This window comes from Carassius carassius, chromosome 26 (assembly GCF_963082965.1).
Source record: "Carassius carassius chromosome 26, fCarCar2.1, whole genome shotgun sequence".
In the NCBI taxonomy this organism is placed as follows: domain Eukaryota; kingdom Metazoa; phylum Chordata; class Actinopteri; order Cypriniformes; family Cyprinidae; genus Carassius; species Carassius carassius.
The window spans coordinates 17,931,014-17,957,059 of NC_081780.1; the positions used below are offsets into that span (position 1 = coordinate 17,931,014).

Consider the following 26,046-nt stretch of genomic DNA (forward strand, 5'->3'; position numbering starts at 1 on the left):
CCAAATGTCAGGAGTGAAAAATTGTATATTTGATGAAATGCACACCTTTAGCCAGAGCTGCCATGGTGACCGGAACTGGTTTGTCGGGAGCATCACTGTGCTTGTTGTCGGGAATGAAATGGTCCTGCTCACCCTCATTCAATTTTTTTTCAGTTTCAGTCTCACCCTGTTTAGGAAGAGACTTGGGAAGGAACCAAAATGGAATTCCAGCCAGTAACATCACTCCACCAGTTAACAAAAAGCCAAGCCACCAGGCACCAACCCAACGTGAGTCTTTGTGGTTGATGGAAATGGTATCTAAAAATAAAAAATAAAAAAATAAAAACAGACATATACATTGTGTTCATTAATCAAAATAATATAATTTGAAATCCCAACAAACAGTATGATTGAAGACCCGTTATGTCAAAGGTTAACTGGGTTAGCTAGTTAAATAAAGGACTAGTTATCATAAAGTCATCTCATTCATTACCAGTGATGATCTACACTAACTTCAGGTAATGATGTGTTACTGCAGATCTTATGATCTGAAATCTTCTTTGGTAAACAGAGAGCTTTTTCAAACTTTAACTTTTGAACCTACTTAGTAGAAGTCAAGTGAACTGAGCCAATCGATTAGACTAAAAGACAAACATCCACTTTTAACATAATTCACATGCAACAACTATGACATGGTAAAGCTGAAAGTTCAAAGGCTACTTTGTATACATTAAATATGCTAAGAAACGTTGCTGGGAATGTTTCCTAAACTGTACAAAATATAATCATTTTGTGTTTTATATATTTTCTTCCCATATTTTCTAACCATGAGCCTAGGGATAATCATATGTAAGATCAATGTAGAGCAAAGAGTCATTATCAGTTAATGGTTACAAAAATAGGTTTGCAATAGTCCCTGGTTAAAAAGGTGAATACCTAAGTCCACTGCTCCTATGTCCACATACAGCTTGGCACAGAAAGATCCTAACATGAATCCAAACATGGGGCCCATTATTCCCACAGTCTGTATGAGAGCTGAAAAAAAACAAACACAAAAAAAAAAATCACTACTAAAATGAACTCGGACATCATCTTATTAAGAGAAAGAGTAGGAGAGAACATGCCCAAATCATATTTCACTGCAAATTACTATAAAATAATATATATATATACAACCCGAATTCCGGAAAAGTTGGGACGTTTTTTAAATTTTAATAAAATTAAAAATTTCAAATCACATGAGCCAATATTTTATTCACAATAGAACATAGATAACGTAGCAAATGTTTAAACTGAGAAATTTTACACTTTTATCCACTTAATTAGCTCATTTAAAATTTAATGCCTGCTACAGGTCTCAAAAAAGTTGGCACGGGGGCAACAAATGGCTAGAAAGGCAAGCAGTTTTGAAAAGATTCAGCTGGGAGAACATCTAGTGATTAATTAAGTTAATTGATATCAGGTCTGTAACATGATTAGCTATAAAAGCTTTGTCTTAGAGAAGCAGAGTCTCTCAGAAGTAAAGATGGGCAGAGGCTCTCCAATCTGTGAAAGACTGCGTAAAAAAATTGTGGAAAACTTTAAAAACAATGTTCCTCAACGTCAAATTGCAAAGGCTTTGCAAATCTCATCATCTACAGTGCATAACATCATCAAAAGATTCAGAGAAACTGGAGAAATCTCTGTGCGTAAGGGACAAGGCCGGAGACCTTTATTGGATGCCCGTGGTCTTCGGGCTCTCAGACGACACTGCATCACTCATCGGCATGATTGTGTCAATGACATTACTAAATGGGCCCAGGAATACTTTCAGAAACCACTGTCGGTAAACACAATCCGCCGTGCCATCAGCAGATGCCAACTAAAGCTCTATCATGCAAAAAGGAAGCCATATGTGAACATGGTCCAGAAGCGCCGTCGTGTCCTGTGGGCCAAGGCTCATTTAAAATGGACAATTTCAAAGTGGAATAGTGTTTTATGGTCAGACGAGTCAAAATTTGACATTCTTGTTGGAAATCATGGACGCCATGTCCTCCGGGCTAAAGAGGAGGGAGACCTTCCAGCATGTTATCAGCGTTCAGTTCAAAAGCCAGCATCTCTGATGGTATGGGGGTGCATAAGTGCATACGGTATGGGCAGCTTGCATGTTTTGGAAGGCTCTGTGAATGCTGAAAGGTATATAAAGGTTTTAGAGCAACATATGCTTCCCTCCAAACAACGTCTATTTCAGGGAAGGCCTTGTTTATTTCAGCAGGACAATGCAAAACCACATACTGCAGCTATAACAACAGCATGGCTTCGTCGTAGAAGAGTCCGGGTGCTAACCTGGCCTGCCTGCAGTCCAGATCTTTCACCTATAGAGAACATTTGGCGCATCATTAAACGAAAAATACGTCAAAGACGACCACGAACTCTTCAGCAGCTGGAAATCTATATAAGGCAAGAATGGGACCAAATTCCAACAGCAAAACTTCAGCAACTCATAGCCTCAATGCCCAGACGTCTTCAAACTGTTTTGAAAAGAAAAGGAGATGCTACACCATGGTAAGCATGCCCTGTCCCAACTATTTTGAGACCTGTAGCAGAAATCAAAATTGAAATGAGCTCATTTTGTGCATAAAATTGTAAACTTTCTCAGTTTAAACATTTGCTATGTTATCTATGTTCTATTGTGAATAAAATATTGGCTCATGTGATTTGAAAGTATTTTAGTTTTCATTTTATTAAAATTTAAAAAACGTCCCAACTTTTCCGGAATTCGGGTTTTATATATATATATAATATATATATATATATATATATATATATATATATATATATATATATATATATATATACAGTGTTGGGGAGTAACTAGTTACATGTAACGGCGTTACGTAATTTAATTACAAAATTATTGTAACTGTAATTAGTTACAGTTACTACGAAAAAATGAGTAATTAAATTACAGTTAGGCCTACTTATGAAATTTTTAACGATTACAAAGGGGATTACATTTGAATATTTACACACATCCACATACAGATTTAACTGATGCCTTTCCCAAATTGCACTGACTATTCTGAGACATAGGCCTACCGCCCTAATAATTTCCGGGATGCGGAAATACAGTCTGGTTCGTGGAATCCAGTCATAAAAACGGAATGCCTAGCGCGGACGGAATATGCCACATTTTGGATGACTAAATCAAAAGTAGGTCAGTAGCCTACACTTGAATCAAAACATGACATGGACTAGTGTCTGTGAATATTAAGCCCCAAAAATGCAATAGCCTATATGACTTGCACATTCTGCCTGTCTGTGAAAATCAGTCGCGGACTGGACACCGAGAGAACCGGGACAATTCCCGGTGGCCTGGCAGCTGATTTTGCCCCACTATTTAATATCATTATTGTATAATTGCCTGCCGAATGTACTAAAGCGATCATTTGCGAATCCGCCATTTGATAATTAAATCTCTAATAAGTTATGAATTGTTAGTCTTGACTCGCGCGCTCTCCGCGCCTCCGCCAAATGGTTTGGATCAGACTCAGAGTAATCAATGCGAGAGAGAGAGAGAGAGAGAGAGAGAGAGAGAGAGAGAGAGAGAGAGAGAGAGAGAGAGAGAGAGTGGACTGTGGAAGCGCACAGCTGGAGCAGAGAAGCAGAACTACTGTTCAGGGTTTTAGGTCCGTTTCATCTGTAGAGATGCTTTTTTGTCTTTGTTTTTTTTTTTTTTAATCAAGCAGCAGCACGTTGCTCACCAGTCACCCCTTAAAATACTATATAAAGGACATCATTATTATCAGTTGTAATGTTACAGTAGGAATTTATCTGAAAAAAATTCCGATTTTTTTGATAGGTTTAGGGGGAGCTACGACAGACAACACAACCCTTACGAAAATTTACATTTTAATATTTAACTATAAATCCAGTGAAAATGGTTACTATTGTTTAAATGTGGTAACCAAAAATGTAAAATTATTTTACAAATGTATTTATTTAAAAATAAATACAAATCAATTTGCAAAAAAAACAAAAACAAAGCAAGGTTATTTTACTTTTATATAGGCTAATAAAAGCAAGGTTAATTTTTGTAAGGGAAAAACATGACTCGTGTACAGTATTAGTATTTTTCTATAAAGATATTGTAGTATTGTAGAGTATTGTATTGTAAAGTATAGTTTTGTTCAATCTTGAGTATTACGAGAGATGGATAACAGGGCAAAATAAAGAGACTGAAGAGAAAAATGGAAGTGAAGGTGCAGCTCAGGAGAGAACTTTTAATTATTTTGCATGTCCCCAAATTAAAGATTTAAACCTTTTTTATGTCAGGTCCATACAAAAAAATAGTTTTGTCCATGAATTTGTTTGTATGAGTTTGAATTTTCCAGTCTGAATTTTTTTCCCAGTCCACCCCTCCTGTAAATTAATGGCAAAGACATGGTTTCATTTACTACACATAGGCCTACTGAAGCTCGCAGTGTTTTCAACCTCTGCTGCCTCAATATAGGAGTACACGAGCACATAAACATAATTTCTAGAACTGCTTTGTGTCACTTAATGTGCATTTTACTTATTTTGAGAAAACTATCATCATGTACAAAGAGACAGCAGTTTAAAAAAAACACCAATGTTTCAGGAGTTTAGTACACAGATATATATATATATATATATATATATATATATATATATATATATATATATATATATATATATATATATATTTTTTTTTTTTTTTTGCTTCTCACATTTTCTTTATTTCTCTTTTTGCATGACATTATATTCATGACAATTAAGCCCCACCTCCCCCCTACATACATCTTAATTCTCATTTTCTTATTAACATGATGAAAAATGTAAATACATTTAATGACACTTTTGTAACATTCAAAATATCAACTTTAAATGTAATATTGAATAACACACTACTGTTAAAATTATAATCAAGTACTTTACACATGCTTAAAGGTTGTGCTTATAGTTCCATAAATTAAAATGTAATGTTTATCTGGATACCCCCAGTGCATCCAAGACTTTGTTTCTTCAATAGAACACAAACAGTGATTTTTAACTCAAATCTTTGCGGTCTGTCAGCCATACAATGTAAGTGGATGGGATCATGGCTTTGAGAGTCACAAAACCAAATTAAACCCTGTGGCTCGTGAAGATACACTGATGTGTAAAGACACAAAACAATCGGGGTGTGCAAGAAATGGAACAGTATTTATATTGCTGAACTGTCCTGAGTATGTTTGGGTCTTTTTCTTTATGCTTTATGGCGAATCGCAGACTTATAAGTGCATTACTGCCACCCATCTCTCCGCCGTAAAGCATAAAGAAAAAGAAGACGCATCACACACAGGCTGAAGAAGAAGACGCAAAGAAAAATCAGTATATCAATATCAATATAAATACCGTTCAATTTCTTGCACTGACCGATCATTTTGTGTCTTTACACATCAGTGTATCATTACGAGCCGCAGGGTTTAATTTGGTTTTGTTTGTGTATGTTTTATGACTCTCAAAGCAGTGATTCCCATCCACTTCCATTATATGGCTGACATAATCTCCATTTGTATTCTTCTGAAGAAACAAAGTCACTTACATCTTGGATGCCCTGGGGGTAAGCAGATAAACATCTATTTTTTATTTTTGGGTGAACTATTCGTTTAAGTATGTTAAAAGACTGCACTTTAAAGTTCAATTAATGTTACTTTTCAGTGTGTTAAGAAACAGTTATGAAAGTGCGTTCTTTAAGTGAATACAATTGGCAAAGTGAAACTGGTGCGTTTTGACATCTAATGGGGTTGTAGTGTATGAATGTATGCCAGAATTGGTAATGCAATGATTAAAACTCATAATCAATCATACCCATGTAAAGAGCAGTGTTTTCCTCCCTTGAAAAATCATCTAGATAAGACAACCCAAGGGGCATGACGGGTGTCTCTCCTACCCCACGGAGCATGTTCCCAAGAAACACATAGATCCACAAGGAGGAACTGGCTGCTTTCTCACATTCTACAAAAACAAAAGCACCACAAATGAACAACTGCACACACAACTGTGTAATACACTACAATATCACCATCTCAATGACAGAACAAAGTCTACTTTTGTCAATTTCAAGTGTATCAATTACATAAAAAGCAATCAAACCCAATATATTAAGCTTCCCAAGGTTCAAAGTTCTGAAATGGGGTATTGTGGGTAGCACAATCATATTACAAGCCAAACATGACAAATGATTCCACAACTCAACTTGTGATTTATGTTTTCTCTAAATGATTGTCATTTCTTATGAATGTGTGAGGCCGTTTTATAGTTAATCTTACATTAAATGTATATATCTGGGTTATCACGCAGAAATGAGAAGAGTAAATAGGAAAATTTTATTGTGCAAAATTAAAATGATTATATGAGGTGAAATATCTCCCAAACATTTCAACATTGTATTATCTCATTAGATTTTCTATAGGATTTTTTGGAAGAAGAAATTAATTGAAGAGGATATTGATCTAATCCTGTGAACGCCATCAGTTTATTATTAATGCAAACAAACAAACAAAAAAAGTATATATTTGCTTTAATATCTTATCTGAGGTCATTCTGAGGGTCAGGTTCAGGGTTGAACAACTTACCTGCTTGAGTTTCCAATGTGGGAATTTCATCTTGTGCAAGACTCCCATTGGTTAAACATGGTAGAATACGCTCTGTACCATTAGAGGCAGAGAAATGTGACACTGTTGTCTCATATTTGTACCTGTGGAAAACAAACAGATATTTGGCATATATTATTTGTCTTATAATTTCAATCTAGAAACATATCCTTATTGGCACAAATATGCTAACTAAAGGGGTTTAAAGAGTAGCTGGCCAGTTAAACTTACAGTCCTTGGAAGAAATGTGGTGACGCAGTTATGAAGGATCCCAAGGCCATAATTAAACATCCAGCTCCTATTAGTCGTGGTCTATGAAGCTTAGCACCAAAGTAACTCACAAAAGCTATTACCAACAGATTACCTGAAACCAAACAAAAAATGGTATGCTATTGAAATTGTAGATTTTGAGAAGATTAATTGCAATGTCAGTTCATATGAAAATACAATGTGATTTAGAAGGAAAAGTATTATTTTTAGAAAAATAAAATGTATGAAGGTGCCCCGCCCCCCATTAACACCTACCTATGGACCATAAGAAGATTTACAAGTGAGATAATACACATTTTCCAACAGTTCACCAAAATGCAAAATACTTATAAATTGCCATGCGTTTTTTGCTTTCTGCTTCAATTAGACCCTTAAAAATATATCTATTTTTTTTTTCCTCACCAACTTCAAAACTTCCATCAATTAATCCAATCAGTGAGCTGGGAATGTCAAAACGTCTCTCAATCTGCGTGATAGAGCTCTTCATGTAGCTGCCCTGAAATGCTTTGGCAAAGTACACAAAACACATGGCAGCCAAATACATCTGAAGAAGACACACACACACAAACAAAAGTGGTTAACAATTCATGCAACTAAAACCCACTATGATTTTATACACAAACCTTTTTTTTTTTTTTTTACAAAGTCACCATTTTATTTTTATTCTGAGTGGTCCCTAACATGTTGTTAATCTTTTTTTAGGGTATTCAGAGGGGTCCTAAATTTGCTGTTTTGAGACATTCCATAAAAATGGCTTGGTATGGTATTTCAACCCAATCTCTGTATGCGAAGCATGAATAGATCATATGAAAACATGCTAATAAGATTTACATACTAATGTACTAATGTACCAATTCATTAAAACGTGAATTTCCATTATTTTTTATTTTATAATTTTTTTATGTTAATAAATTTGTTATTAATTCAGTACTTATTAAACACTACACAAGACAGATGGGATTAGCAGTGACACATTACACAGAGGTTTAACCCACATTTTGCCAAGTAGTAAAACCATTTTCTCACTATTTGTACTATCAGATTACCATTGCATGTTCATGTTACACAAGTTAACTATTAAAGTTGTAGTTTGGGTCAAAAGCCATGCAATTGATTGGTTTACAGAAAAGGAAGTACACTGATTACGAACTGCCACTAAAACTGTGACTTTGTAGAGACTCATTTTCTTTAGGCGATAAGGTCAGGAGATTTCCTAGAATATTGCTTTGGAATGGGAAGATCCCCATGGATTGAGTAACATTTGTGCAGTTTAGTAACCTTTTTTTTTAGAACCTCATTGATTTTTTTTTGTGTGGGAATATTCTTGTGGGAAGGTCAAACATTGTAATAACATGGAGGTAGGTAAATGATGAAAAACATTTATATAAATATTTTTGAAAACTGGATGTATCTGAATGTTTAATGGTTTTATTTTATTTATTTATTTATTCATTTATTTATTTTTTTATTGGTACACTGAAAAAAATAGAGAATACAATACATACAGTGGCCACAAAAATGTTTTTGACACTGAAGCCTCATTTAATGCATGAATTAGGCAAAACAATAAAGCCAGTTTCCATCAAGATCAAACAGGTGTCCATAATAAGCACAGGTTGTTAATAGCATTGTTCACTAATATTGAAAACCAGAAATGGTCCAAATGTAAAATTTCAATATATATGCTATATATATATATATTTACAGTGTTATGATATTTTTTTCTTTACAGCCAAATGGTTTTATTTTTAACATGCAATGAAATTTGCACATTTACACAAATTTTAGAAGATCAGCTGAAACTGTGCAGTGAAAGTCAATAGAAAGTAATTGCATAGTGATGGGATTAAATGAGCTGTTATCACGTTCATGTCTTTGATCATAATGGGCCAATGTAAATAAAAAACTTAAAGCAGGAGAAGATAAGTCAAAATTACCTTTAATTTGGAGCAGCATGGCTCTTGCGCCGTCTTCTTTTCCACACTCATGATGCCCTGGAAACAATACGAATGACAGATCACAGAACAGTGCAGAGCGTGTTAACTCCAAGATTATTATGTACAGCATCAAGTTATTGTCGTGCAAACAGCAGGGTCCATTGTTCACGGGAGTAAGAAAACATCATCTGAGGGGAAAGACCCCTGAGGGTGGAGCAGAGAGTGGATTCAGAAATTGCACCACATTTCCTGCAAGAGGAAGGCGGTTTAAAAAAAAAAATCAAAGTTTTCAAGAATTATGGACAGCAAGACTTTGATGATGTTGGTTTGATGCTGAAGACAATGAAACGTAATGTGGGGAAGGTTCTTTTTTTTTTGTTTTTTAGAAAGTAACAAAAGAAAATATTTTTAAAAAGAAAAAAATAAATAGCTGTTTTGGCAAAGTTTGGCAAAATAAATTAAGTGTTGATTTAGGCTAAAAGAGACCAGGGCTTGTGGCCACAAGTTGTTACAAAAAAGGTTTTGAACACAATAAAATTGCACAGATATGAAGTCAGGCAACAATATAATGAAATGTACTATATTGAATTAAATTTTTATCAATATTGATTGGTTGCATGAATGTCAGTTTGGGGAAAGTTATCATTGAAATATTATTTTATTTATTTATTATCTAAATTATATATATATATATATATATATATATATATATATATATATATATATATATAATGTTAGCAAAATAATGGTTTGTCATTTCTATATATGCTACCTTTTGTATTTTATATAAAAACACAACTCTTTATTTTTAATGGAAATCACATAATAAACCATATAAAGCCAGACTGGCCACTGTAACCCCTTAAAGCATGTGACAAGCTTTTACAGAAAAGTAATAAATAAATAAAACTAAAAATATTCACAGATGTGACAAAATGCCCAGATCTTGTGCATAGTATAACAGAATACAATGCATGTTAATACAGCTAAATCATCTCTGCAACACATGAAAACAGGATCTTTTAATAAACAACATTACAAACAATCAGACTGTAAGAGCTAGAGAAATCAGACATACCTGTGCTGTTGCCTGTGTCCCTCAGAATGGATGGAGGACTCTGGCCCTTTGCTCACAGCTAAGGCTTTATCATTGAGTGTTATAACATCTCCTCTAATCAGTAACCAAACAATCATGTCTATCTGGTTGATCATGTTAACAGATCACTTCTCTACAGCAAGGGAGGGGGGCTGGGGTTTCTCAGAGGTACAGAGGACAGAGCAGACCAATGCTGTCTCATATATGCTTCGGACAAACAGAGACAGAATGCTGCAGTGAAAAGGGAGTCCCTGGAAACTGTGTGTGTAGTTTATTGAACAGTGAAAACTTTTGCTCTAGTTCATGTGACTGTGAAGTCACGTTTCATTCCAATTGAAATAATCCATATATTTGTATTTATCTATTCAAAATATACTGATTATTATGATAAAGTTAAGATTACAATGATGTTATTATTATTGTTGTTGTTGTTATCATTATCCTGGAAAAAAATCTTTTTTTCCAGGTTAATGCAAAAGCAAATACCGTTTAAAATGAAAAATACAAGTGTCAAATTTATTTCTGAATTGAATTCAAGATCATTTTGAATTATGAATGCATAAATTGGAATACAAAGCCTATGAGGTCTTGACACACCTGATTTTAAGGTTACAAGTTTGATTTGGACATGAAATCACATTCAGAGAAGAAATATGGCATTATTCATATGTGGTATCGTCAGAAAATATAGAAGAGTTCAAACTGAAGTAGTAATTGAAATATATTGCACATAATTGTGGTAGATTAATGCAAAACTAAAGAAAATAGTGAGTATTATTTAAACAGGAAAAAAAGCATTGATTTTGGCACAGACAAATGACTGAAAATCAATAAAGCTGATTCACTTTTAAAACAAGATAAAAAGTACAAATGGCAGAAATGTGTTAGTTTGGCTTGAAACTAAATCATCCTACACATCAGCAGCTAATTACACACACACCGAAGGTGATCACATGTAACATTAACTAACATTTTCATTCATTTGTATGTCAGGTAAACTTAACCTTTAACCAAGAATTCACAGCCTGTGACATGTCTGTATGTGAAGTGGGTCAGAGGGATTTTACTGCAAGTCAGTGTGATTTTTCACATTTCATAACTTCTCCTAACAGCACTGGTGACTCTGTTCAAGCTGCAGCATCTCGTTAGTATGAGCCCACCTGCAAGACAACACAAAGCATAAAGTATTGAACTCAGGGGCCACATATGCAAATGTTAAATTGACTTTGTCCACTAAGACTAAAATACATGATTCAGTAACATAGAGCTAAAGGTTTGTAAAAAAAAATAAATAAATAAATAATAATTACATAATGAGGCTAAATTCATCCAAGACATATATATGTATGTATGTATGTATGTATGTGTGTATATACAGTATACCCCCAAAATGTGCATTTGGGGTTATCATCTCAAATGTGACTTAAAAATCCCCACCTTCTTCTCCATATTTATTCCTTCATATATAAATTATTCCTAGTCAAAACTAATTTATTTTATACTTTCCTTTAACACAAAATGTGTGGTCCATTAACTTTAAATAAAAAGAGTTTTCTGATGTAGGGTTTTGCACTATGCATGGCGTTATTTAAGATGCAAATAATTTGCCAATAATTTGCATGTGTTGAAACATTACTGACAGTACCCTCTAGTGGCCAAAAGGCTTTTTGTCAGGGAAGGAATTTTTGGCAGATCCTTCTTTACCTTTGATACTACAACATCCAGCTCAGTGTTTGTTTAACAATATGTCTCTAAATTAATCATGACCAAAATATTCTAGCTTATTTGAAAATAATCAGGCTGTAAAATCAGGTTCTGCAAAATCAGTTATTAGGATTGCATGTTGTGTGTCACACACTGGCCCTCAACTCGACTTCCTGTGTGCAGTCATCAGTTATGAGGTTCATCCTCATCAATCTGGCAGTGCAATGTAACATTACCTACATAAAGTGAAATGGCAGTCAGCAACATACTTAAATCATGACTCAGCAAGCAAAATATATTTATATAATAATCACTAAAATAATAATCATTTGAATTTCAAATAAGTGAGTTCTTTTGAATTTTTTAGTTCAGTCAGGCCACGGAGGCATAGGCTGCCACCAGCTGATGCGGTCAGCTGTCAAATCTCGCCAATCACTACCACTCTCCTATTAGACACGGGACATATATACGTGGCACCACTGCTTGGTAAATATGCTCAAATGGCTCACAAGGCTCAAACTGCTTGCGAGAGCTATCACTCGCTCAGGAACTAATCAGACGGCGAATCTACCTCCATAGGAACAGTAAAATCAGGATTTATTACGTCGTGAAATTAAGCAAATTGGCCGTGTTGTTTGTCAAGTGATGGACTGAAATTGATATGAGTGAACACTTGATATACACTTTGCCCGCTATTCATATTCAAGTTGTGCTAATATGACTGACCCAACAACTTTACACTAGATCTGCTTTCCCACTGGAAGAGGCAAGATATTCAAGAAGAATCAAAGCATCCAAGAACAACTGGCACCTTTTCAACATTTCATCTTTAAGTCATCTTTAAGTTAAATCTCTGGACGTCTTCAAGAAGCTAAGCAAAGTCTTTCATTTTATTGCCTAGTGCTATGTTGGCAAATATGCTTCAGACATTGCTAATTTTCCAAGCTTATTGTTCAGTTATGTGTGCTAGGCATGCTATATTATTACCACACCGGTAACACAACCAGTTAAATATATCCACGAGCCTTATTAATCTGTTGTCATGGCTGTCGAAATGAATGGGCTGCTGCTTCAGGCTCATCTATTGGGGATACTTTCATTAAACTTATTGACTATTTCCAACACGCTGGGTTTAAATCAGTGATCTGCTGTTGCTCAAGCTAGTGTATCGATAAAGTGCTTGATACTAAATGTACAGATCATAAATTTTGCTCGTATCAATGCTAAAACGTTATCCGAACAAGGGCTAATGCTGTTGCCTAAATTCGAGTATTGACCATATGCCGTACTATGTTAAAGGGAAATGCTGATCTCTTTAGCTGTAGCTTTAGCTTTAGCTGCACCCTTCACTACTTCTATTCTTCTGTAAGGGGATGCTTCCCCACTCTATGCACTTAAGAAGGTCTTTGCTTAAAGCTATCAGGGTATTGGGACTGCTTGCTTGTTGAGGCTTATCTAGTGTCCAGTATCATGGCTAGTCCTGCCGGTGCATAAGCGGGATTTATATTTTCGCTTGCTCCACTTGCGATCCTCCGCTGACTGCACACGCTCCTGACCAAATGGTCAAGGCTTTATAGCTACTTGTCGCATTTGCCGTCATACAGGGTCACACGGATGCTTGAAATCCTCGAAAATGCTTGAAATTGAATGCAGTGTTTGCAAGGTTAAATTAAAATGCTTGGATTTAGATAAGTGCTAGAAAATGCAGTGCATTGGGTCATAATAATTTGCTTTCATACTGAATAGTTAATCATGGTTTCATAAAATAAGCAGCTCCGCTTGAGTCTGCGCGTGTGGCTGTAATGTGCTCTTTATTAACGCGCGACCTCCTGTAGAAGAGAGGGAAGAAAAAATAAATAAATAAATAAATAAATAAATAAAAACACCTTGCCGGAGGTTGCTGCTTCAGTCAGCGATGGCTCGAAATGACAAATTATCTAAACTGAGAACGAAATATGAGTAGCCCTGTTAAGTCTGTTTGGTTGTTTTTTTTTTTTTTTTTTTTATGAGAGAATGTGCGCTTTGAGCATAAAGGTAAACAAAATTTTCCCTGCTCAGTTAAACTACATCTTAAGACTGTCAAAAAATGTAAAGAGAAAACTTAAAAATGAAGGAAAGTTATTGTGGTATACATTTAAGATCGACTTGCAATGCATACTATCTTTATGCAGGGTTCCCCAGCATCAGGGTAGGTATTATTGGCATTATAATTAATCACAAACGTCGTTGAATGCTACAGTTGTGTTCAGATCATGCTCTCACTGGACTAGACTCTCTCGAATATCGTCATTATAGACAGCAGAAATGACATAAACAATAATTAATTTGTGGTGTAGTCCGCAAGATGCAGTGGAATCATCAGTCATTAATCAGGAATGTTTGTTGCTCGGTTCTGTACGTTTTAAATCCTGAATGGATTAACCATCTTGTTTTATGCTACTAAAATTACCTAATGAAGGATGTATGAATATTTCGTGTCATTCCCCTACCAAAAATGTAATCGTCATTAATCATCTTTGTGACAAATTCTAAGTACATTCAAATGTTAGGACATTCATACAAACTGTTGTACTGGTCCAAATGCGCCACATGCTGGCAATTTGCTGATTTTTGTTTAGAACAATGCAAATTGCTAATGTGCCTCAAAAATCCAAATGATTTACAAAGTAAGTTGTATCTGTGTGGTATCTGTGCTTGTGCTTTAACTAAGGTAAGACTATGTATGTAAAAAGGTAACTTACCACAGTTGTAAAGTGCTGGAAAATTGAAATGTAATTAGAAGTGCTTGGATTTTACTTTTGAAGGTTTAAGAACCCTGGTGTACTTTTCTCTGCACAACAGGGGGCGATGAAGAGTAATCATCCTCTAAAACCATTGGAATCACTAGTGAGAAGTCATTGGCTGCATCTTTAGAAAGCTGACTCACTGTATCAGGCAATGACTTGTAGGCAGCATTTTTTGCAAGAAGCCACCTCATGAACTGATTTTGGACAGGCTTCTGAGGCAGAGGCAGACAGGCTAATGGTATACAGCATAATCTACTAAATATAGGAAGTTTTGGTGATAACTAAGTGGATATTCGTACAAAATGTGCATTTATAAAAAAAAAAATACAAAAAAAAAATGAAACCGACTGCAACTTCAGATGCCATTTTTATTTTTAGCTTAACTGTCACAGAATTGAATGCACAGGATTGTGGGATATCAAAAGCAGCGAGGATACATCTATGCTGGCTTCAAAAAAAAAAAAACTCCAGCTGAAGGCATCTCAAGGAGGCAGGATCTGAAGCTAACATTGAATTCGGACATGCCTTGATGCCTTCCATCCTTGGGATGCATCCTGCAGAGGCAGCTTTTTTCAGATTCAGATGCAGCCATCGTTTCCCCACACTGCATCTCTCGGCCCTTTGACCTCTTCAATTCAAGACATGTGGTATGGACCCCGTACTTTATACCAGCCATTCATTCTACGTAGGCGCAGCAACCACCGCAGCTTCAACAGTCTCCATACTCCATACCTCAAAGCAATGGGTTGATGATCATCATCAGCGTATCAAGGATGCATTAGGCCTACATCTCCGGATGTTATTCCTAAAAGAATTTGCAGATTTCCTCTCAGACCTTCTAGTTACAGTTGATAAGGCGCTAATCATGGGAGATTTTAATATTCACGTTGATAATGCAAATGATACATTAGGACTTGCGTTTACTGACCTAATAAACTCCTTTGGAGTCAAGCAAAATGTCACCGGGCCCACTCATCGTTTTAATCATACACTAGATCTAATTATATCGCATGGAATCGATCTTACTGCTATAGATATTGTACCCCAATGTGATGATATTACAGACCATTTCCTTGTATCGTGCATGCTGCGTATAACTGATATTAACTATATGTCTCAGCGTTACCGTCTGGGCAGAACTATTGTTCCAGCCACCAAAGACAGATTCGCAAATAACCTGCCTGATCTATCTCAACTGCTATTTGTACCCAAAAATACACATGAATTAGACGAAATTACTGACAACATGGGCACTATTTTCTCTAATACATTAGAAGCTGTTGCCCCCATCAAATTGAAAAAGGTTAGAGAAAAACGTACTGTGCCATGGTATAACAGTAATACTCACTCTCTCAAGAAAGTAACTCGTAGTCTTGAACGCAAATGGAGAAAAACTAACTTGGAAGTTTTTAAAATTGCATGGAAAAACAGTATGTCCAGCTATAGACAGGCTCTAAAAACTGCTAGGGCAGAGCATATCCACAAACTCATTGAAAATAACCAAAACAATCCAAGGTTTTTATTTAGCACAGTGGCTAAATTAACAAATTACCAGACGCCACCTGATTCAAATATTCCACCAACGTTAAATAGTAATGACTTTATGAATTTCTTCACTGATAAAATAGATAACATTAGAAATACAATAGCGAATGTAGATTCTACAGCGTCTAACACTTCAGTTTCATCCATCGCACCCAAAGATAAACTGCAGTGCTTTACAAATATAGGACAGGAAGAGCTAAATAAACTTATCACTGTATCTAAACCAACAACATGTTTATTAGATCCTGTACCCACTAAATTACTAAAAGAGCTGTTACCTGTAGCCGAAGAACCGCTTCTCAATATCATTAACTCGTCGTTATCTTTAGGTCACGTCCCAAAACCATTCAAGCTGGCGGTTATCAAGCCTCTTATTAAGAAACCAAAACTAGATCCTAGTGTACTGGCAAATTATAGGCCTATTTCAAATCTTCCATTTATGTCTAAAATTTTAGAAAAAGTTGTGTCTGCTCAATTGAGCACCTTCCTGCATAAAAATGATCTGTATGAAGAATTTCAGTCAGGTTTTAGGCCCCACCATAGCACAGAAACTGCACTTGTTAAAATTACAAATGACCTGCTTCTTGCGTCAGATCAAGGCTGCATCTCATTTCTAGTCTTACTTGATCTTAGTGCTGCGTTCGACACCATAGATCATGACATACTCATAGATCGATTACAAAACTATACAGGTATTCAAGGGCAGGCTCTAAGATGGTTTAGATCCTACCTGTCCGATCGCTACCATTTTGTTTACTTAAATGGGGTGTCATCTCATTTATCATCAGTAAAATATGGAGTGCCACAAGGATCCGTCCTAGGTCCCCTTCTATTTTCAATATACATGTTGCCCCTTGGTAATATTATTAGAAAATACGGAATAAGCTTCCACTGTTATGTTGATGATACTCAGCTATATATTTCAACGAGACCAGATGAAACTTCCCAATTATCTAAGCTAACAGAGTGTGTTAAAAATGTAAAAGATTGGATGACAAATAATTTTCTCCAATTAAATTCGGATAAGACAGAGATATTAATTATTGGACCAAAAAACACCACACAGAATCTTGTAGATTACAATCTGCAACTAGACGGATGTACTGTTACTTCCTCTACAGTCAGAAATCTGGGTGTTATATTAGACAGCAATTTGTCTTTTGAAAATCATATTTCCAATGTTACAAAAACTGCATTCTTCCATCTTAGAAACATTGCCAAGCTACGAAACATGTTATCTGTTTCTGATGCAGAAAAGCTAGTTCATGCATTCATGACCTCTAGACTGGACTATTGTAATGCACTTCTAGGTGGTTGTCCTGCTTCGTCAATAAACAAGCTACAGGTAGTCCAAAATGCAGCAGCTAGAGTCCTTACCAGGTCAAGAAAATATGATCATATTACCCCAATTTTACAGTCTCTGCACTGGCTACCTATTAAGTTCCGTATCTGTTACAAATTATCATTACTTACCTATAAGGCCCTAAATGGTTTAGCTCCTGCGTACCTAACTAGCCTTCTACCACGCTACAACCCATCACGCACCCTAAGGTCACAAAACGCTGGACGTTTGGTAGTTCCTAGGATAGCAAAGTCCACTAAAGGAGGTAGAGCTTTTTCACATTTGGCTCCCAAACTCTGGAATAGCCTTCCTGATAATGTTCGGGGTTCAGACACACTCTCTCTGTTTAAATCTAGATTAAAAACGCATCTCTTTCGCCAAGCATTCGAATAATGTATCTCTTAAATTGTGAGTGTAGTTGCATCTGCATTTTTATTCTTTAGCTTGGGTTAAACTAATTTTACTTTGTTGGATCAGCAGCTATGCTAATGATGTCTCTATCTTGTTTCTATGTTTTGCCACGGGATTTACATCCCGTGGTAACTAGGATTTACACAAGCTCCAGTCTGGATCCAGAACACCTGAGAAGAGATGATGCTGACCCTCAGAGGACCCCAGATGATCCTAACCTTGAATCAACAAACAGAACTAACAATTATTGCTACATGTGTGACTGCATCATATAATTACTATTAATTAATAATATTGATAGTTCATCATCTAGCTGACTACGTCTTGTATTATTATTATTATTTTTATTTTTCTAAAATCCTGTCAAACGTGCACAAACTACTAGCTACTACTAAATATTGTAGAAACATAATTTTCTGTAAAGTTGCTTTGTAACGATTTGTATTGTAAAAAGCGCTATACAAATAAACTTGAATTGAATTGAATGTTATATTAGCGCATAAGCTTGAGCAGCTCTCTACGTTGTTCTCCCGCAGAAGAGAACACCACTGGTGCACACTGCCAGCCGTCAGTCCCTTCGAGAAGTGAAGGAGAAGAAGGAGGAGATGGAGGAGATGGAGAAGAAGATAGAAAAGAAGATGGAGAAGAAGATGGAGAAGAAGATGGAGAAGAAGATGGAGGAGAATGAGAATGAGGAGGAGAAGGAGATGGAGAGTGAGAAGGAGATGGAGAATGAGAAGGAGATGGAGAAGATGGAGAAGATGTAGGAGATGGAGAAGGAGATGATAGAGATGGAGAATGAGATGATGAAAGAGAAGAAGAATGAGAAGGAGATGGAGAAGGAGGAGAGAAAAAAATAGGGCCTGCTATTTTCGCCCGCTGGAGGGAAGACCCTTGCTGCTATAACTGGGGCTTGCTGTTCTATCCCTCATCGAGGGACGAAGACCCCTCAAAAAAGAAAAAGGGACTGCTGTTTTCTCCCGCTGGAGAGAACACTCTTTGCTGCTATAACTGTAGGGGCCTGCTGTTCTATCCCTCAGCGAGGGACGAACACCCATCAAAAAAGAAAAAGGCACTGCTGTTTTCTCCCGCTGGAGAGAACACCCGTGGCTGCTATAACTGTGGGGGCTGCTGTTCCATCCCTCAGCAAGGGACGAACACCCCTCAAAAAAGAAAAAGGGACTGCTGTTTTCTCCCGCTGGAGAGAACACTCTTTGCTGCTATAACTGTAGGGGCCTGCTGTTCTATCCCAGGGGTTTTCAACCTGTGGGGCCCGCCCCCCTAGGGGGGCGCCAACACCTGTTAAGGGGGGCGCGAGAAACTGTGAATTCAGAGGCTTAAGTGAAACGTGAATTTAAGATAGCAAATCTTTAGTCATCCACTAGAGGGGCAATCTGATTAGTCCCGCAGCTAATCATGCGGGGCGACCTCAGTCTCTGTGACGTTGCCATGGTGATATATTAGTTGGCTACAGAGCAGAGGAGCAGAGTTGACGCGATCGAGTTCAAGCTAAATATTAAAACAAAACAGAAATGGACCGGTGGCTTAAACGTAATAATTCCAGTGATAAAACGGGTGAACCGTCAGGCAAAAAAGAAGAAGAGTGTCCGACTGAACCCGTACAACTTCCGCAAATTGATGTCGAACCCTCCACGTCAACGGGGCTTTCCACGCAGAGAGGATTAATAGCAAAAACCAAAGGCCTGGGTGCATCAAAACGACGAAAGTATGACGAACAGTACATAAAATACGGATTCACGTGCATCACACTTAATCACGAACCACGTCCACAGTGTGTTGTATGTTCTGAAGTGCTTGCAAATGACAGTTTGAAACCTGTGAAACTAATACGTCACTTACAAACCAAACACCCGACGTTAAAAGATAAACCGGTTGACTTTTTTCGCCGTCAAGAATCAGGATTAAAAAATCAAAAACAAACTATTACTAGCCAAACCACTGTGGCAGTCAAAGCGCTTACAGCATCATATGAGGTGGCGTATTTAGTTGCCAAGGACAAAAAGCCTCATACAATTGCAGAGAGCCTCATTCGTCCAGCAGCAATGGCCATCTGTAGAAATATGTTTGGAGATAAGTTTGCCAGTGACGTTGAACAAATTCCACTATCAGACAACACTATGAGCCGCCGTATTACTGAAATGGCAACCGACATCAAATGTCAACTAATTGAGAGAATACGGGACAGAATTTTTTTTTCATTGCAATTAGACGAGTCGACAGACATCTCAAACTCCTCGCAACTACTTGTATTTGTTCGCTACCGTCATGAGAGAAAATTGCTTGAAGATCTGTTATTTTGCTCAGCAATGGAAAAAACATGCACCGGAAGAGATATTTTTGAAAAACTCAATGGTAAATTGGATGAACTTGGTCTTTGTTGGGACAACTGTGTCGGTGTGTGCACAGACGGAGCGGGAGCCATGTTAGGAAAAAATAAAGGGCTCGCTGCTTTGGTTCGTGAAGTAGCTCCGCATGTGCGTTTCACCCACTGTATGATCCACAGGGAGGTCCTTGCAGCAAAAACTCTTCCTGACGAATTGAACGCAGTGCTTAAAACAGCAACACAAATTGTGAATTTCATCAAGACTCGCCCCATAAAAACAAGACTGTTTGGCCTATTATGCAAAGAAATGGGGTCAGAATATGAATCGTTACTTTTGCACACGGAGGTACGGTGGCTCTCCAGAGGTAAAGTATTGCAGAGGATATTTGCATTGCGTGACGAACTAAGATTTTTCTGCTCGATTGTGAATCTTCCTTTGCAAATTTTTTTACTGACCCAAAGTGGCTCACAGATCTTGCATACCTGTCTGACATTTTTGATAGACTCAATACCCTTAATTCATCTCTTCAGGGCCCGAATTCAAACCTACTAACAATGTCCAATAAAATTGTGGGGTTTGTGAGGAAATTGGAGCGATGGAGAGGGCAGGTTGATGGGGGTAATGTAGACATGTTCCCAACCTTGGATGAATTTCTCACGGAAAATGAGCTTAATTGGGATGATACAAAAAAAGAAATAACTCTCCATCTACAAGCCCTGTCTGCACATTTCAATAAGTATTTTCCTGAGCAGCATAGTTGGAACCAGTACGACTGGGTTCGTAACCCCTTCATCGAATGCGCAGTGAGTCTGTCATCAAATCAGCAGGATGCCCTTCTGGACCTTTCAAGTGACCGAACTTTGAAGACACTGTTTGACTCGAACACACTGCCAGAATTCTGGCTGTCAGTGGAGACAGAGTACTTTGAACTTGCGAGACTTGCAATTGATATACTTTTGCCTTTTGCCTCAACTTGGCTCTGCGAAGCAACATTTTCTATATTAACTTACATCAAAAGCAAGTATCGCTCACGCTTATTGACAGTGGACGATGATTTGCGGATAGCCGTGTCGGGTATCAAACCACGGATTGGTATGTTGTGCTCTCAGAAACAGGCTCAGCCATCACATTAGGTAAGCTAGATATGTACTGTTTCAATATAACTATTTTTATGCACGCTATATGCAGCACATAATACAGGTGACGAGTGGAAAAAGTTTTATTGTGAGATTATTTTGTATGCTGTAGCAAGGCTACGGTGAATGCGCTGTTGGCGCGACTTTTGTTTGTTGATTTGAGTTTTGTAAATAAAACGTGCGAGTCCCAGTCACGCCGACCCTGTCTTCCTTCCCAACACTGAACCTCTTCACAACACTGAACCATTTTTCAAAAATAAGTTTGTTCTTAATGAAAATTTTGAAAATTGCAAAGTGGAAATGGCACCCGTTTCGTAGAATGACTCTTGTATAGCAATGATGTTCGTTTGCACGCACTTTGGGAGGGTGGGGGGCGCGAATGTAATTAGACAAACTTGGGGGGGCGCATATCCTAAAACGTTGAAAACCCCTGTTCTATCCCTCAGCGAGGGAAGAACACCCCTCAAAAAAGAAAAAGGGACTGCTGTTTTCTCCCGCTGGAGAGAACACCCTTTGCTGCTATAACTGTAAGGGCCTGCTGTTCTATCCCTCAGTGAGGGACGAACACCCCTCAAAAAAGAAAAAGGGACTACTGTTTTCTCCTGCTGTTCATCCCTCAGCAGAGGATGAACACCCCGCTACTTAAATTAAAGAGGGGCCTGCTATTCTCTCACTCCTGTTTAGAGGGGAGAATACCCCTCTCCTAGCCAATGGGCTGCATTAAGGACATCTCAATAACATTATCTTTCTCTTTTGCAGGAATGGAACAAGGACAATTTCGGGGGGTCTTCTCGCTGCTCTCCTACCCCTCATGCCAACTCAGGGACATGCTGCTCGTTCTTGCGGTTCTCCCGCAGGAGAGAATACCCTTCGCTGCTATTACTCGCTTCTTTAAATAAAGAGAGGCCTGATATTCATATTCATAGGCCTGATATAGAGGGGAGAATACCCCTTTGCTAGCCAGTAGGCTATATTAAGAATATCTCAATAACATTGTCTTTTCTCTTTTGCAGGAATGGAACAAGGATGGTTTGGGGGTTCTTCTTCAGGGAGTAATACCTCTCATTATGTTTGGGGGGTTAATGTTTAAAGCTCTTGTATGTTCAATTGTTTTGGGAGCAAGAACCCCCATAAGGAACCATATCGCCAAAGATAAATTGTGTTCAATAAACTCAAGTAAACTTGCCAAAGTGGTCCTGTCTGAAATCGAGCGCAGCGTTAGCTCAGTCAGGCTAGGGAGGCATTGGCTGCGACCAGGTGATGCGGTCAGCTGTCAAATCGCTCCAATCACTACCAATCTCCTATTAGAAACGGGACATATATACATGGCACCACTGCTGGGTAAGCATGCTCAAACAGCTCGCAACCCTCCCTCCCTCCACAATATAAGCATGAACATATTACTGTACACCTTCTGGTTGTCGTCTTCTTTGTTTCAGATCACTAAGGCTTTCAAGTCTCACTGCTGAGAGACACTCATCCTCATAACTAGGCTACAGGATAGATGTCCCACTGCCACATCTACATGATTACCATTGTTTGCTTTTAAAGACATTATTAAGACTCTTAATTGTCATGTATTTCCAAGCTGATGGTTCCGGGGGGTTAATGATTAAAGCTCTTGTATGTTCAATTATTTTGGGAGCAAGAACCCCCATAAGGATCCATACCGCCAAAGATAAATTGTTCAATAAACTCAAGTAAACTTGCCAAAATGGTCCTGTCTGAAATATAGGTTTAATAAATGCAGCTGTATTATTATTTTACTTTTTTCTTCTTTTTTTTAAATAAATAAATAATACATATAATGAGGAAAAGCCTTTCAAGATTGTGTGGTCACTGGACAGTCACCTTGAAAGTAGCATTGATACCAGAAATTTTGCTCTTGGAACTGGAGGTGGCATCAGGGAAGATTTAAATCCCCACTGTACTATGGTACCCTTTGAGAGAACTTGTGCTACATCAAATGATGACACTTTGGGGAATGCTTTTAGCATAACAGCATTGTGGCAGGGAATTTTAAGGACTTTCCACCTCTGTCCCCTGCTTGCAATGAGCTTATGGAGGTTGTGACTTGTGTGGTAGACAAGTTAAATATCAAATGGACAACTAAAAATCAGTAAGTGCAGAAAAAGTGTAAGCTCAATGAGTGTTTAGGTGAGCACAGCCTCCACATCACAGCCCCCTTCTCTTTCTCATTTCTCCAATACCAATACATTTGAATCATGAAAAAGTCTGTTCCTTACCATATGTCAAGCCCCACAATCACTCTTCCATCTTGGGGGCAAAAGAGAATGGCTATGGGATGTTGCCACGGGTTGAAGAGACATTAGCAACTTATCTCTCAATGACACTGCATCATCCCTGAAGGCCCTGACACTTCCCACTAAGCCCTGCCGAATAATATCTGCACTGTTGGGTAAGGCTTACATGGAATGTGGGTGTACAATGTTGACCTGCAAGGAAATTGGATGAGAGTAAGGTGGTCAGGTCTGGCAATATAAAAGAGCTCCTTCTGGCCAGAGACCTGTCTTTCCAGGCCTCCTAGGAGATGCCCCGTGTCATTGTCTTTTCCATAGCAACAATGGTGGCTACAGAAAAGCATTAAGAAAGAGGATAAATTGTTCCTCCTTGATTCCCCATTGTTGCCTTCTAGCCTCTTTGATGACATAATGGTTTCCAGCAATCGCAAATAACAGTGTACACCCAAAGTGGCTGCAGCCTTGCAGATTTTGCTCTCTCAAACAAGGTCTGTATAAAAAGTAGTTTGGGATTCCTCTGCTGGTCAGCCTCTTCAGAGCATCAAACCCAGTGTTAACAAAGCACCAGGGTCAGTCTCAATAGACTGATTCTCTAGGTAGATTATGTGAAGCATGGAAGCTTCTACATAGCATATATCTTTAATTATTGTGTACAGTGGAAAGTGGCTACAGAATCCAATTTGGACCTCGTCCACCCAATTTCAAAAGGGTGGTTTGGACTGTAGTCAACCCCGAGCAGAGTCAAGTAAAGGAACAAGAACTACAGTAAATCACAGCTTAGTCCACTGTTATACCCTTTGTCCCACTGTCTGCTATGGTTCTCCCTCACGCATCCAGCTCTGCTCCCCCCAATTCTTTGCCCCAGGACGTTCTAGAAAGGGTTGGGATGGGGTCATTCTACTCTTTGTAGCACAGCTTTGGCCAGTCCAAGTCTGGTTCTCTGTCCTTACAGGCTCTCCATGTGAAATCCCAATCAGAAGCATCCTTCTCTTGCAAGCTGGCGGTTATGTATCAGAGCTGTGGAAGCTATGGCACTGGCCCCTGAAGGGAATTAGCTCCTGAACTCTGATCTCTCAGCTGGGGTCATAAAGACCATCTTAAACTCTAGATCTCTCACTACATGTAAATTATACTCCTTCAAATGGAGGATTTTCAACCGCTGGCACAGAGAACATCAGTTGGACCCAGTAAACTGCCAAATTGTTTCAACGCGTCGAGGTCATCGATGACGTCGACGCAAAAAATATGTCGATGCAAAATATGCGCATCGATTCTTCAACCTGTTTTTATTTCTCTAAAAAAACGTTTGCAAAACGTTTACCTTATGTGCGCTGAATATACGCGATGGCCGGATCAACATTCTGTCCAACGTTATATTACCAATCCAGGGGGTTTTCTGCATTGATCTTTTTTTTGGCGGCTGTCAAAGCCTTATTTGATCGGTGAGTGACAGTGACAGGGCGCGTACGAGAGAGAGCCCCGGCTGTGCGCGCACTCACAGTCTTCAAACAACACGAGCGCTTCTTGCTCTCTCTCTCCCTCTTGCATATTAATCAAAATCATTAGACACGATAGAAAAAGGGCGAAACACCAAAGTTTCACGCGCGCTCGCGCAATCACAGTCTTCAAACTACACGAGCGCTGTCTTGCTCTCTCTCTCTCTCTCTCTCTCTCTCTCTCCCTCCCTCCCTCGTGCATATTAACCAAAATCATTAGACACGATAGAAAAAGGGCGGAACGCCAAAGTTTCACGTGGAGCATTCAGAGATTTTTTTTTCTCCATGACAGGCTGCTGGCTCCCACTGTTAATTTTTTTTTTTTTTTGGAAAAGCACTCTAACTGTATTAGCTTAAAGCCCTCAAGTTTACATTTACATACTGTATTCTATCTATTGCTCTAAACAAGTATTTTGGGTGACCTTTTTTATTGAACGCTAGACATCAAGTAGACATCAACTTTTTTCACTAAGCTAGGCCCTATGTGTTCAGTAAGCTTGTTTCAGTAAGCTATGTGTTTTCAAGGTTTCAAGGTTTTATTGAATGCTATCTCTATACAAGTGCAAAGTAATGCATTCTTAGTCAGTCTTTTATTTTGTAATTTTAAGAGCAATAAACATATATTGCAATGTTAAGGAATTGATGTTTTTTTCATTCAGATATGTAAATCAACATGTATAAATTGTTAGTTGTCAATTAATGGGGAGATAATCGAAATCAAATCGGCCTGGAAAAATTAATCGTTAGATTAATCGATGCATCGAAAAAATAATCGCTAGATTAATCGTTTAAAAAGTAATCGTTTATCCCAGCCCTAGTCACTGGGAATACAATATTTTATAGATTGGCTCCTTTGTGGCAACTGGAGGATGTGGCATACAACTCATGTCAAAGTCCCATATTGGGAGCTGGTAGTGGTTCTGGAAAGGTAATTCCTGGCACCCTTCAAACCTTTTGATTCAGTGGCAGAGAAAATCCTTTGAAAATGGCATTTTCCTGTTTAAATAATACTCACTACATTTATTTTTGGCATAAACTTTGAAAATGGCATTTTTGTTGGCTATTACATCCCTTAAAAGAATCTAGGCTTACATGCCCTT

The 26,046-nt window shown here is 37.9% G+C and overlaps 1 protein-coding gene across 4 annotated transcripts in view; it reads right to left on the reverse strand.

Annotated features, from left to right (window-relative positions):
* LOC132105926 (solute carrier organic anion transporter family member 1C1-like) overlaps nt 1–26,046 on the reverse strand; it is a 48,933-nt gene that overhangs the window by 15,035 nt on the left and 7,852 nt on the right. The window contains exons 1-8 of one of the 4 annotated variants that reach the window (XM_059511470.1): nt 9,903–10,078; nt 8,825–8,881; nt 7,290–7,431; nt 6,849–6,981; nt 6,600–6,721; nt 5,833–5,979; nt 916–1,014; nt 46–297 (exon numbers count right to left, since the gene is read on the reverse strand). In XM_059511470.1, coding sequence (XP_059367453.1) covers nt 46–297; nt 916–1,014; nt 5,833–5,979; nt 6,600–6,721; nt 6,849–6,981; nt 7,290–7,431; nt 8,825–8,875 — 946 coding nt within the window. In that variant the 5' untranslated portion in view covers nt 8,876–8,881; nt 9,903–10,078. Of the gene's footprint in view, nt 1–45; nt 298–915; nt 1,015–5,832; nt 5,980–6,599; nt 6,722–6,848; nt 6,982–7,289; nt 7,432–8,824; nt 9,074–9,902; nt 10,079–26,046 lie in introns of those variants that run through there. The other 3 variants (XM_059511469.1, XM_059511467.1, XM_059511471.1) reach the window with 3 other exon arrangements.